The sequence below is a fragment of the Berghia stephanieae genome, chromosome 6 (genome assembly GCF_034508935.2).
Source record: "Berghia stephanieae isolate SIO BIC M18660-M18661 chromosome 6, UCSD_Bste_1.3, whole genome shotgun sequence".
Taxonomy (NCBI): domain Eukaryota; kingdom Metazoa; phylum Mollusca; class Gastropoda; order Nudibranchia; family Aeolidiidae; genus Berghia; species Berghia stephanieae.
In genome coordinates, this window is record NC_088365.1 from 31,073,289 (window position 1) to 31,087,877 (window position 14,589).

Sequence of the window (14,589 nt, forward strand, 5' to 3'; positions counted from 1 at the left end):
TTAATATCACATTAATAATACATTATTTCATTGATTCTTTATTCAAATATCAAACATTCTTGAAAAAGTGAGCAATTGTCGGCATTTTTTTCCCCAGTGTTTTATTTGTTTAAGAACATCTTACATAATAATGAATAACTACAAAAGTAATTATTAGATTGTTTCAAAAATTTGTATGTACATTATTAGATATATAATCTAAGCTCATGCCAAATTTCACTATTCTCGTCAAATTTTCGATGCCCGTATCTAAGGAGTTATCTTTGCCCATTGATTTGACTGTGCGTGAAAACGGTGCCTCACTTCAAAGTCGATTTTCTCAAAATTTGGTTTTCACACTCCCCCTACTTCAAACGGTCATATCTCGGCAATGAATGATCAGAATTGTATAAATTTGGTATCAAATTTTAAAGCATAAAATAAGCTATGATTGGGTACCAAAAACCCAAAATTGAAAAATCCGACTTAATACCGTTTCGAGGCGGAGGGTCACAAATGTTATGATAAGATTACATAATTTTTAGAAAATCAATTTGGATTTCATTATAATCACCTTAAATTTCTTACGCTTGTCATTTTCCTCTTTCAAGTTGTGCTCACAAGAGTCAATTTCATTTTCAACATTCTTCAGCAAATCAAGGAGATCCTAAAATGGGGAAAATGCCCAGAAATATACATTGGGCATAATATTGGCATTACTTCAACATACTGACAAAGTCATGATAATGATGATGCAGATCAATTATAATAATAATAATTTTTAAAAAATAAGAAATAATAATGGACAATAATAATAATAATAATAATAATAATAATGTACATTTAGTGTAGCGCTTTCTATGCAATTGCATGACGACGATGATGATGATGACGATAATGATATCATGAAGATTGTGGTAAAGCTGGCAGTGAAGATGGTGCAGTTGTGACAGTGATGGCACTGTGGAAGTGATAGAAGCTTTCCTTGAAACCATTAGACCTCACAGGAATTTAACAGATATTGCCTCCAACACAGAATATTTAGCTCCACACTGGAAATTATGTGGAGCAGCTTCTTATTCACTTAAATCCCCCCCTCCCCCTTCCCAGCTTGATCTTTTCTCATTCCTCTGTGAAAAACAATGCCGAACCTCTATAACTGTTATGTAGTTCAGAAATTTTCTGTCTGCATTCATTGCCTGAGAATAACGCACTCGCGTTAGTAGTGAAAATAATCACTTCCATTCAAAACTTCTACTGGAGTGTTTCAGTATATACAGAAAGTGCTTGTCATGTATGGTGGGCCTATATGCACCATACTGTATTGTAGTATTTAATAAGAAGTATTTTTTCTAATCTATTATTTTATTACTTTTATCTATGTTTATTCTTTTTTCCCCTCTAAATTGAAATAATCTGAATTCAGAAAAATTCTGAAAGATTTACATCCCTGGAAGTAATAATAGTAGTAGTAGTAGTAGTAGTAGTAGTTGTGGTGTTAAAAGTGGAAATTATGAAAGGAGGAGGGAGGACTTTTGTTGTTCTTTGGCTCTATCCGTGACTGTCAAGAATTGAAGGTCAAGTGCACTTACTGTAATGGTCTAATTGAGTGCTTAAGAGCTAACTCGATTACATTCATAAAATAAAGATGTGAAAAATAAGGCCCCCAGAATTTACTAGTTACTTTTAAAAATAAAGAACACATGACGAATTGTTTTAAGTTTAAGACGATGGAAATATAGATAAATATACTAAAATAAAACTTAAATAAAATAAATGTGAATCATCGTTAATGTGACACTTACCTTAGGTGTAAATGTGTGGCTGGCTCTTCTTTTACGGCGAACATTTGTATGGTTATGTTTATCATCTGCACCATCTGTTATTGGTTAAAAAAAATGAAAAGGGTATGAGTTTTAAAGCTATCCCCATCTAAAGAGAAAAAAACAAAATAGACAACAACAAATAAAAAAACAACCCAGAAAACCAAATAAAAATTCAAAAACAAACTCCAATTGGGTGAAATGAAGGGAAAGGGTAATATCCAGTTTAAAAAAAGGATACTGAAACAAGGTGACCGAGTGGTTAAGGCAGTGCATTGTGACCCAGAAAATTCCTGTTCATTTTTTCCTTGAGCAAGATTAATCCCCAATTCAGATAATATAGGTAATTCCGGTTAACGTGAGACCATTTTTTAAAATGGGTTATCTATATTTCTTCATGTAATGTCTAGGAGACGGCTTTTATTGGCATCTATAGATGGTATGCAGAAAGAAGGGTGTAATTTTTTTTGTATATCTGGGATAAATCATTAGATTTGCCGAGCAAGACATTTGAACTAAATTTCTCACACTGAAGGAAAACTAATAATAATTTAAGGGCAAGAAAAAGACAAAACTATATCAAATCAATACAATTTAATCCCAATCTATTGAAAGAACTTGTATTACAAGTTGTAATAAAAAAAAATTACAACTATTATTTTTCTAATTTTTGGTTCCATTTCATTAACTCTTTCGTGTTCACGTGAATAAGAAATTAAATATGTTCAATCTTCAGTCATGTTCAACTGTTTTCTAACCTGTCCACTGAGTCAAGTTAAAAATTTACTCAAGAAAATATTTTCCTTTTCCTTACAAGCAGGTTGAATAAATACTGGATTGCATTCCAGGCCGACAAATAAAGGATCAATTTATCATCAAATGCCACGAAAAGACAGAATTATGAAAAAATAAATGACATGAAAACTAGACTACATCACTTTCCCAAAACCATCATCTTACTGAATACCAACACGCATTTCACGCTTTTGCCAGACATCGTATACAGAACCAAATTTACAATTTGATTAAATCCAACACCTGATAGGCATCCTTTTTTGTAGTAGCAACCTTATAATACCAGTCACTGCTTATAGACAAGTACTCATTCACACTTGTGTAGAGTGGGATAATATGTATAAAATGCCTTAACCAAGGGACTTGATGCCAAGGCCAGAGTTTAAAAATCATTGTCACACATAGGGTCAACAATCAATTTCATCATTGCTTCACTTTGTCACAAGATGAGATACCACTGACGCCACAACTTTGTCCACTATTCACACCAGACATGCAAAGACCTAACAACACAAGTTTCATTAATGAAAATTGCTGGGGGTTAGATTCATTACCTGGGTTAAAACTTCCATCGGAAAACTGGGGGCTACTTTGGCAGGAACTGTTCTGAAAACTTCCAGGAGAACTGAAACCACTTCCTATCTCAGAGGCTGTGTCAGTACTCTCACTGCTAGGAATGCTGGGAGGATTGACAAACTTTGTCTCAATACTCAGCGGTGTTGTGACATCCCTTGATGAAGACTCTGTTGTCACATTTTCCCCATCAGATTTGGTGGAACGTTTATTGGTGCTGCTCTCTTGTTCTGTTTCTGTCTTTATTTCACAGGTCATTTCTACATCTTCTATTTTTGTATCTTTTACTTCTTCTTTTTTAGTCTCTGTTTCAACATTGCTATTCAGATTGCCCTCTGAGACAGTTTCTGTAGTTGAATTAGTCGATTCCAATTGTTCTTCTTTCACATTTACTTTAGAATCCATACACTTCTCTGTCGCTTTTTCTGATGTTTGAGAGTTTATGTTTTCAGACCCATCACTAATATTTGTCTCACAATTTTTGTTTCCATCCGATTTTGGCAAGGATGATGACGATGATGGTGATGATGATGAATTTGGTAAAGGATTTTCTACTGACTCATGAATATTATTCTCACTCTCCAAGTTTTGATTAGAAGAATCAGATACTCGATCACTAAGAGGCGGAGAAAGATTTTGAGTTGATGACAAAATTGATGAGCTTTTCTCTAAATTATTACATACTTCTGTTTCCTTGTTTGAATCTGATTTTGAAATTTCTTCTAAATTTGATTTTGTTGTGTTCACAGTGCATAATGAAGATGTTGATGAGACTGATGTTGCAGCTGTTGATGATAACAATGATGATGATGATGATGACAAGGATGGTGATTGTGAGGCACTGATGGATGATGCAACAGCATCTGCAGATGATGAAATTGTTGAGTTTGATGATGATGTTGTCGTTGTTGTTGAAGAATTTGTGGATGTGGCTGATTTCAAAATGGATGTTGGCTGAGAAGTGATGATTTTTAATTTCAACGGACCAGACATTGATGTGACGGCATTGATTGGGAACACTGATGCAGCTGATGATGATAAAGGTGACAATGAACAAGATGAAGATGTGGATGAAGCTGAAGGTGAAAGCGCTGACAAACGCATTTGACTAGAGGAAGGGGAGGAAACTGAGAGCCAATCGGCTGAGTCTACCACGGTAGTCGCAGATGAAAATGTCACATTCTTTTTCAACTCTTTTTCTTTACTCTTAGGAGTTGTGGCTGTGTCACAATCAGACTTCTCACTACTGCTTTCGTTGGTCATCACCTACAGAAAGTCAGAAGAATTTAAATTACATAGCTATGAAATTTGTAGCAGAAGATAATCAAAGTAGAAAGTGAAGAGGATTAGTGAAAAGGTAAAAATAGAAAGATTTCACAATGTAACAATATAAAAAATTAAGCTTTTCGATCAGAAATCTTTTGTCAGCAATACAAATATTTATTTTTGCTTATTGTTAGCATTACTGATGAAAGATTTAGCCTTTACATTTTCATATTTTTTTGGAGAAAATCACGATGAACAATGACTTGAAACTAAACAAAATACAGTTAATATATATCAGAGGGGGGGGGGGGGGGGCGCAAGAGACTACAAAATTGCATCCTATGTACAGTCAACAACTTTTTGCTTTGTTTTAAAATACAGTGAGCACAGTCCTCATGAATCAGGCAGAGTGTGATATAACACGACATACATCAATTTTGATTTATTTGTGCTTAATCTATGCTCCTATTATGCTCCAGTTTCTGTATCAATATCTTCTCCCTCTGATTTTTCATAACTATAAGTTGCAGGCCTGAAACTGTCAATGACCCATTAAATTAGTAATTTTAACTAATACATAAATTTTGAAGTTGTGTTTAAAAGAAAAAAAAATTTTTTTAAGGTTATAGCAATCCTTTGTCCATTTCCAAATTACTCAATATTTATCTAAAAATGAGATACTATATTCTAAACGTAATTGAAATGGTGGCTATTTCAATTCACAAACTTGAAAGAGAGAAATTTAATTCAGTAAAAGTCAAAAGCAAGGACAAAACTATTATAACTATTAGCATTACTTTAATTTCTACTACTATTATTATTATCATCATTATAATCGTCATCTTCATCACCATCAATATTTTCTGAAGATGAGCTTGAGCCTTCAAGTTTCTTTGTCTTTTCACCAATACCCTAAAAATTTTATGACTCATTTGCAATAAATTTGAGGCAACATAAATCATTTACATAAAGCATATCTGAAAGTGATTTCAAACCATTAAAAAAGGGGGATGACATAAGTTAGAATAACATTATGAGGGGAGATGATTGAGTGACTTAAGTAGTGTGTATTTCCATCTCGGAGACTCAGGTTCAGGCCTAAGTGTCAAATCTCAATTTTTCCCTTGAGCATGATGCTTAGCTCCTATTCCTCACATTGCTGCTTAGGTAAACCAGAAAGAAAAATTTCCCCTTAAGATAAATGCAGGGAAATTAAACTTTTTTTCTCTAATTGTTAAACACTGCGTGGAATCAGCGCTATTTCAGATGGAACTCCTAGAGGCCATTCACCCTCCCTACTAGCTACCTGCGTGAGGTCATTGGAGATTAACTGGTATCAGGCAGTGCTGTGTCCAATGGGGGCAATTATGGATATTAATGATCTTATAATATGTTGGAATAGTGGGAAAACAATAATAGCCTCTTTCACTTTATTAAAAACTCATCAGCAGTACATATATGCATCTATGATCCTGTGCATTATCATATTGGCAGTTGATTTTCTTGATTTATTCTTGGTTTTGTTAGTTGTGTATATTTTTTTATCATTGCCGTTCCTCTCAAACATTTTTGTTGGTCATAACAGCAAACTGATATGATTTATATCATTATGTGGTAAAATAACTCATGAGATTAAACATTTGGATAAGATTTTATTGACCATATAAAACTAAAAACTGATTTTGTGTATGCTTTAAATATCTCAATTTACTACCAATCAGCCTAAAAAGTATGACCTCTTTACAATAACAAAATCAATCAGCCAACAAGGTTACTGGACATGCTACAAATATTGCAGTATCACTCATCAATTACAACTAACACTAGGCACTTTACAGTTAAATTATATGATTCGCTCAAACAAATGGACACAGTATGTGGTCAAAAGAGGATTCAAAATTATGAGCGCATAATATATTTTATTCCACGTAATGACCTCTTTCTCTTTATCGACCAACTCCATCAAAACGAATCACACTGTCCATACAGGTACCAAAATTTATCTCCTTTCCTCTAAAGACTTATTTAGTCATTGTCTTAAAAAATCATCTGATATACCATTGAGCTCCAGTCAGTCAAATTTAGAGATAAAACAATTGAATAACAATCAGAATCAAATCAGTACAACACCACAGGCATACCAAAAAAAAAAGGTCATTTAATATATGGGAAATCACTGTCATATATATCTGGACGTATCAGTCTAGAAAAAGTTAACAAATTCACTTGAGCACAAAAGGAGAACTTAAACTTACATCATATTACTTATTCAACATGCAAAAATACGAGTAATTGAGATGGATTTCAATGACCCCAATGGAGTCTTCAGTGAAGTACATAAAGCAATTTATAACACCAGGCCAATCAATACAAAGACAATAAATGAAACACAATCAAACATTGACACCTATATGACACTATAATGACGGCAATTTCCAGAGACAACCACACAAAACCAGCATATATCTTCTTACAATAATGCCTAACATTCATAAAAAATTCAAATTTTTACTTGAATTGTAAGGGATTAAAGTAGAGAAAACAGTCATCAAGCCATTGAAAAGTTGGCTTTTAAGTGTGCCCAAAACCACATATTTAAGTTTAAGTTAGTTAAATGCTTTGAAAAAAACAAGATTAATAAATTTTCGTTTAATGGTACATATCTACATACCAAACTGATATTTGGACAAAATTCTTAACATTAAATATTGTGGGAGAGAAAATGAGAATCTCACCAAGTCATGCCAAATAAGAATTTTACAATAAAAAATTCATATCTTTTAATATTTTACTGCCCAGACAACAAAACTTGGCACGTGTCAAGACCATCATTTTTATTTACAAAGATGCTTGTTTCAATCAATTTTTGCTGCTGCGAATTAAATTATCAATATGCAAATTACTACAAATGAATGTCAATGAAAAAAATCACTAAATCGACAACTGTCTTTTGAACAGCCTTAAGAGGATACATTATCATCGACCATGGCATATGAAGAAAGAAACCCTTGCTTTGCTTGTAGTGAGGGAACAATTTTCATATTCATGCCAGCAACTGAGCAAAACCATGAAATATTGTAGCAATTAATTACCATCATCGGCATCACAGATTCCCCCAGACCTGTTCCACCCATGGAATGACCTCACTAATGGGGCCGAGTTGACCTAGCTCTGAAATACCGCTCAGAGGGAGAAATGCTACGCAGTTTTAAAAAAATATTAAATGAAACATTTACATGTGTGGCCAAACCCAAACTGAAGTCAAAATACAAAGAAAAAAAAATCACATGAATTGTCAAAACAAAAAACAGTGAGTGAATATCAAATCTAAAAAAAAAAAGAGTGGTTAACATACAGTGCGATACTTTCTAAAGATTGTTGACTTTAACTAAACATGAAGCAAAGTTGACCCTATCTCTTTCAAGGAAACAATTTTCGGACAAGAGATGGACTATGTATCTAGTTGATGAAAACCAATCATATTAATATAATATGGAGATAATGTCACTTCCATGGAATATCCCAAAGCTATCACAACAGAAATCAATAACAGAGAGCTTGATAAGCCAAGCAAAGTGTTGGAAATGAAATTCCATCATTCTGATCTTAATTGATATTACAGTTTGACTTGAAGCAAAATTCAAGGCTGTGCTTTAGAAATCATGAAATTTGCAAACAAAAAAACCCCAAAAACGTGTACAATGGGACCATCATGAGGTGTTGATTTCAAGTAATAGTTGACATCATGTAAATTGACTTCTCATTGACACTTGACAACTTTGAAGTATTTTTAGTTATCTAACTACTGTTTTGCAAGCTTTAGCTGTAGGTGAATGATATGTAAATATAGTGGCAACATTTTTTTCCTCTTAATATTTCAGATCAATTCTTAGCAATATCTCTCATATTGCTATCGTTAAAAGTATTTAAAATTAAATAAGGATAAAAGGATAAAAGAAAAGAAAGCATTGAAATCAATTCATTTTTAAAATAATTTTAACATTTCAGGAGCAGGCTTTATTAAATAAATCAAATCTGAGCTGATCTTTCTTTATATTGTGCAATATCCACTTTTACAAGGGATCCCAAGCAAACAGCAATACTGAACATTAAAACGAGACGCGACACCTGTAAATAAAGAAAAGAATTCAATATTCCTGATTTTGAAATGAATATGAGAGAAGTTAAAAAGGGGACGTTTTAAAATAAAGTTCAGAAAAAAATAATCTGTATTTACATAAGTTGCATGATTTAAAGCCACTTTGACATAAATCCAAATCTAGACGAAAAATTCTGAATTTGGTCAATTTTGGCACCATAAGAAAAACTTTACATTCACCAATTTGAGCAATGTCAGTGGCAAGTGATATTTGATTTCATTGTGGTCTCAAACTCAAAGAGAAAATTTTTACAATGTTCCAAATTGGAAACCTGACATTTTTGAAGTTCCAAATGTTCTCACATTTCTCTTAACACCTAAAATAGCTCATGAAAAAAAAAACCAAACTTGAGCATTTATACAGCACAATATCCACTAAAGTGCTCAAAGCATTTTACAAGGGGTTCCTAGTAAACAGCAACATAGGACAAGAAATAATCCTGTTACACGATATTTCATTAAAAAAACAAACAAACAAGACAACGCTGTTACTGTTAATGACCAGGTAGGCAACTCATTTTACACTTGATTACAGTGAGAGAATGTGAGTAAAGAGCCTTTTCCAAAGACTTAACTATGTGCCGCTCAGAGCGGGACTTACACCCTAAACTTTTCAATCCAAAGGTGAGTGTCATTGTAAATATTCTGTATAATCAAAAATCTGTTTTTGTTATCTGCAAATAAATAGTAGAGTTCACAAAGTTTCTGCTTGACGAATGAGAATTTGATAAGATTGTCTTCCTTTTGGCATCTATGACTGAAGACAAATGCTGAATTCTTTTGTGCACACTCACCAATGGTATAAATACATTATAGTTTGACTTTTTTATATCAACTGACAATGCAATTCAATCTCTAGTGATCTTGGGGGGAAAAAAGGTCATCAGCCTGTCTGTTGTGCATGATCAAACAATGTATGTTTGTGACATAAGCTTTATCATTTAGTGCAATTGAAGTGGGATTTTTATGAAACCCTGATTGTCTGCATGATCCTCTTTGTTTCCAAATCCATCCCTGTTTAATTGGGGGTCTCAATAGCTCCACAGTAGAGCACTAGCTCACATGCAAGAAGACAGATATAAATACCAAGGGCAATCCATATTTTTTCTTAATCACCTATCTAACAGATCAGCAGAAAGTATGTACTTTGGAATTGAAAAGTGTTCTATCCATAAGGTAGTAAGCAAATTCTCCTGTCCGACTAAATCTACTGAAAACAATTCTTTCTCTTTGCACATTGTTGTTCTGAAGGACTACTTTTTTACTGCTTGACAAAAAAGAAAAAAGAAAAACAACCAAAAACAAAAACAACAAACCAACACCAAAAACAAATACCTCCGCCCTTTTGAAACTAACAAATAATTTTATTCAAAAACAATGCAAAAATAGTACAGGAAGCTGTACAATGTTGCACATTGACACTTTCCAAGTATATATAGTGCATGTGGCTAAATCCCACACTGCAATGTTGCTTTTAATCACATTACCTGAAACAAATTATTTATCTATTCCATAGATAATTACTCAACTTAAGAGGTGTGCGATTAAGTGGAGTGATTGTATATTAAACTTTTCACCTCTTTTGATTTTGGCCGTTCGAAAAGGGTAATATAAAATTGCAAAGGTGACTATTAAATATATTTAAGAATTGAAATAAAAGCAGGGAAGCAAATATGCAAATAAGCCGAGATATATAAAACGCTCTGTCATAACTAAAGAATCCAAACAAACAAAATAATCATAATAATAAAATCCCCAAAATAAAACTGGCATTTGCAAGGCAGTAGCTTGTACTGGAAAGAAAGCCAAGTCAGATTAACTAATGATGAAAGTCAAATACAATGGCTGTGGTATATAATTTCTAGCAAGAAATAAAACAAACCATAAAATGGGATTTGCTAGTACAGAAGTGGCCAAATAAAAATAGTTGAGAAAAACAAAACAAAACAAAACAAAAACGAGAAAACAAAAAGAGCAAATAATCATATAGATAGCTAAGAATAAAAATAACACCACCACATGTTTCACAAACATACACAGACACAGACACACACACACACATATACACTCACAAAGACACAAAATAGCAGTCACTAAGCTTACTTAAGTCAAAGACAAAAAGCAAGATACAGTTTTGGAGTGGTTTTGTAGGATTACCTTGTTCTCCAACAGCTGAACGATTTAGTGTCCAAGGATAAAAGAATAAAGAAATGGTTGTCATGACATACCATTATAGTGGACAGAAATAGAACAGTGAACATTGTTTCCTCTCAGAATCCCTGCAATTCTGCATTTTCAGTATATTATCAATAAATGTCAATTCTGGGACGAATTTTAACAGGAACGTTTCTGTTTTCTACCTATAAAGTTTAGATTAAAAATTATGGGGAAAATAGTATTTGGAAAATAAAACAGGAACTTTGGATTTCACTACAGATGTGATGCTGTCAATACAAGTCTGAGCTGCATTGCACAAATTTCCATCCGTTAAAAAAAAAAGAGAAAGAAATGTAGTTGCTGTACAGATAATTGTTTTTATGATAATCTGAAGCACCAGCCACTTTATTTGGATATTGATGTTTTGAGGACCAATTACCCACTACTTGCGTCCCTGATTAAAAGCTTTATTTACTCAATCTGCCAGCTGTAATATAATATTGAAAATGTATTAGACCATATTTTGGGATAACTCAAATTGTTACTAATATTGATAAAAGTTAAATGTCAAAACTTACCTGTTGGAGTGCTTCACATACAATATTACGATTTGTCTTGAGTGTTACCAATTTATGCTCCAACAACTGTCGCTTATCTGGCACAACTGCCATTAAATTGAATCGGATGTCATGGTAGGGCTCACTGGAAAAAATGTGTAAGTAATAATAATGATGATGGTTTATACACCTACTCAACCTCAGTCTATCAAAATAGCAGATTGAGGAGGTGGGTTATATTTTGGGAACCTGCCAAGTGAGGAAACATACACAGGAAACAATCAATTAACAGGACTGGTGTATTAGAGCTTAATGAATTGCAATGGCATCAGAAAAGAATACACTAAACTGGTGAATTATTGTGCTACATTTCATTAAGTAATACAAGATTTTGTGTGCATATACAAAGCTTTTAAATTATTAATTTTAACAACATTCCATGGTTTCTAGTATTCTTAAATACTAAAATTAATACTCTACTCATAATTACCCTCCTGTAGCCATTCCAAGACGATCTGATATGACTTTACGGAATTTCTCTACCCAGTCATCACCTTTCTCCCAAGGACCTGAGGATCAAGCAAAATGAGTATGTGAAAGAACTCCACTTCAATCTGGGAGATAAGTTACTGTTCTATAAATACCATTCAATTTTATTATTATCTGATGCCATTGTTCCTGATTCAACAATCTTCAATCATTGTTTTCTTTATTTGCCTTAACACAGTGCTTCCACTGCCAAAGTTAAAAAAGTAAGAAAATTTTTTGTGATTCAGAGGGTGGAGCCATCATAGAATTTTGAAAATAACGCTTTGAGGGGGTCAAAAACAATATGCCCTGAGAGTATGTTTCAAGAACTTGCAGACAATAACTACGACCTGTCTTTTTAAATCAAACTTCATTTACACCAAACAAACAGCCTACTTAAATACAGAAAGTATGGATTTCCGTAAAAATAAGAATAATTAGAAGCACTGTTAACAACACCGTTCTCTCATTTCTCATTCATCTTTAGGAAACCTGAGTCTAAATCATCTGTCATTGTAAATTAAATTGAAGCCTCCGTTCCCTCAGCGGTCAACTTTTTGAAGGGCTAAAACAGGACACAATACTGTCATGACCCAAAACAGTGGGATATTTGGCCTGTTATATAATATTATATAAATTTAGAGATTTTACTGTACCTTTTATTTAATTTGATGGTCAAAAAAGTATAATCGTGGGATATGCAAGGGTGTTTCCTATACATTTAAACAGTCTATTTATGCTTGTATTAGTGAAACTTAATTTCTGTCAAATCATAATTAGGGCCATCAATTATTCGATTGTAACAGCATTATGTAGTAACGTGGGGCTTCATTTTCACTTCCTCACATAATTATTGGCTTTCAATTCATTGATTCAAGGAACTTTTGTTGTTTTAAGTTAGTAAAAAAGTAGTTGTTTGTCACATAAAAATAGCAATTCAAAATTAGGTTACAATTAGAATTATAATTGTTATTGCCTTCCCCCCCCCCCCCCCCCCCCTCCCACCTTTTCCCAGAGTTCTATTTATTATCTAAAATGGCTTAGATGCAGAGGAATCATCAAGAATTTTGCTTCTAACAAATCTTTTTCATTAGGTTGAAATCCTGTCATATACATTACTTTACCTTAATTAGAAATGTCCATGATAAAATGAGCTTACACTCGGGTTACGAAACAGAATTTTTCCTATCTGAACTAACCCCTTTATAAGCATGCTCACTGAAAAGGACTCAGCTTATAAGCACACTCAATTTTCTGACCATTACTCAAAAATTGCAAAAATAAAATAAAAGAAATAAATAAAAATAAAAATAACAATTTTTCTTAACACAGAAGACTGACAAACATGGTTAAAATAAACCATTAAAGATATTAAAATGCTCTGTGAGTAAAGTATGGTTCACACCTGACTATTCCATCATTACTTCCCTTGTACAAAACAACTGTCACCTCAGTAATGAAATGGACAATGTACATCTGTCATAAAACCTTGAGTGATAACAATAGGCAGGTTCAGCAGCGCATTGAAACGATAGCAAGGCAGATTTAGGGACAACACATTGTCCACTTGTGGTGACATTGACGAAGGCCATGCATTGACAGTGCTGGACTGGAAGCAAAGTAAGGGAGAAGAGGGCTCAGACTCACCGGATGCGGTCATACGAGACACTTATTGATGACCATTGTGTGTTTACAAAGGATTTAAGTGTGCTTACAATGTGAGGTATGAAGACAAGTTTTGCCCCTGTACTCTTTGTCTGTGACTTTCTTGATTTCACACATGCGTCTGATGACAAGTTTATTTTGTGCTAAATACCTGCACTCTAAATGAACAGCTTCAGATGCTAAACAACCAATTAAAACCATCAGACTTTATCTTCAACTTAATGGCTGAGAACAGAAGAGGAACCAGTTCACAGAAATAGAAGATAAGATAAAAAGGTACATCTAATCAAAAGTCAAACAAATAACAATCACAAGCTTTTTCCCCCATCGTCCCATATTGTGTATGTTTAAAAACAAAACTATTCATTTTCACAGTCTGATCTACTGGTTTTAACTGTATGAAAGACTTACCATGGTCTATGGGGTGTGGCTTGAGTCCATCTAGCTCAAACAAGTGACCCTTGATGGGGACATAGCTGACAAAGTGAAATGTCTCCAAATCCATGGCCCTGACGCTAGAAACACCAGACAACTTCTCTGGCAATTGTTTTGGTTCTGGCCTAGTAAAATAGAGGAATTAAAATGGAGTGATCAAATGAAAAATTCCATCTATAGAGACTTTTTTGCATATATCAAGTTATTGAACAAGTTCAAGAAATCAAAAGATGCATAAAGCTTTCGTTTTTAGACAACCTTCACTTAATTATCTTTGTTTTTTTTTTATGTCACCATGAATCCTTTTTAACAAGTTTAGTCAATTTAAACGATGAAGAAGAGGAAACATATAATAATAATAATAATAATAATAATAATAATAATAATAATAATAATAATAATAATAATAATAATAATAATAATAATAATAATAACTGCTCTTTATTTCCATAAATATGGCAATTTGTTATTTAGTTATACTTGTTATAACGTTATATGATAATTATAACATTTAACAGATATTTCACTTCTTCCTGTTCTTTCCTATCTCTCTTCCTCTCAGATGGGGATGCAGCAAATGGGTTTTTATTCTGTTTGGGAATGAATGGCATCTGATGAAACATTTTTTACACCAAGACAGAGAATGATTAAG

The 14,589-nt window shown here is 33.2% G+C and overlaps 1 protein-coding gene across 2 annotated transcripts in view; it reads right to left on the reverse strand.

Moving 5' to 3' along the window:
• The window catches only part of LOC144974848 (uncharacterized), a 36,275-nt gene that overhangs the window by 7,308 nt on the left and 14,378 nt on the right, over window positions 1–14,589 (reverse strand). The window contains exons 7-13 of one of the 2 annotated variants that reach the window (XM_078918207.1): window positions 13,914–14,062; window positions 11,800–11,878; window positions 11,331–11,454; window positions 10,753–10,767; window positions 3,152–4,436; window positions 1,785–1,858; window positions 554–646 (exon numbers count right to left, since the gene is read on the reverse strand). In XM_078918207.1, the coding sequence (XP_078774333.1) occupies window positions 554–646; window positions 1,785–1,858; window positions 3,152–4,436; window positions 10,753–10,767; window positions 11,331–11,454; window positions 11,800–11,878; window positions 13,914–14,062 (1,819 nt within the window). The remainder of the gene's footprint in view (window positions 1–553; window positions 647–1,784; window positions 1,859–3,151; window positions 4,437–10,752; window positions 10,768–11,330; window positions 11,455–11,799; window positions 11,879–13,913; window positions 14,063–14,589) is intronic. The other variant, XM_078918208.1, reaches the window with a different exon arrangement.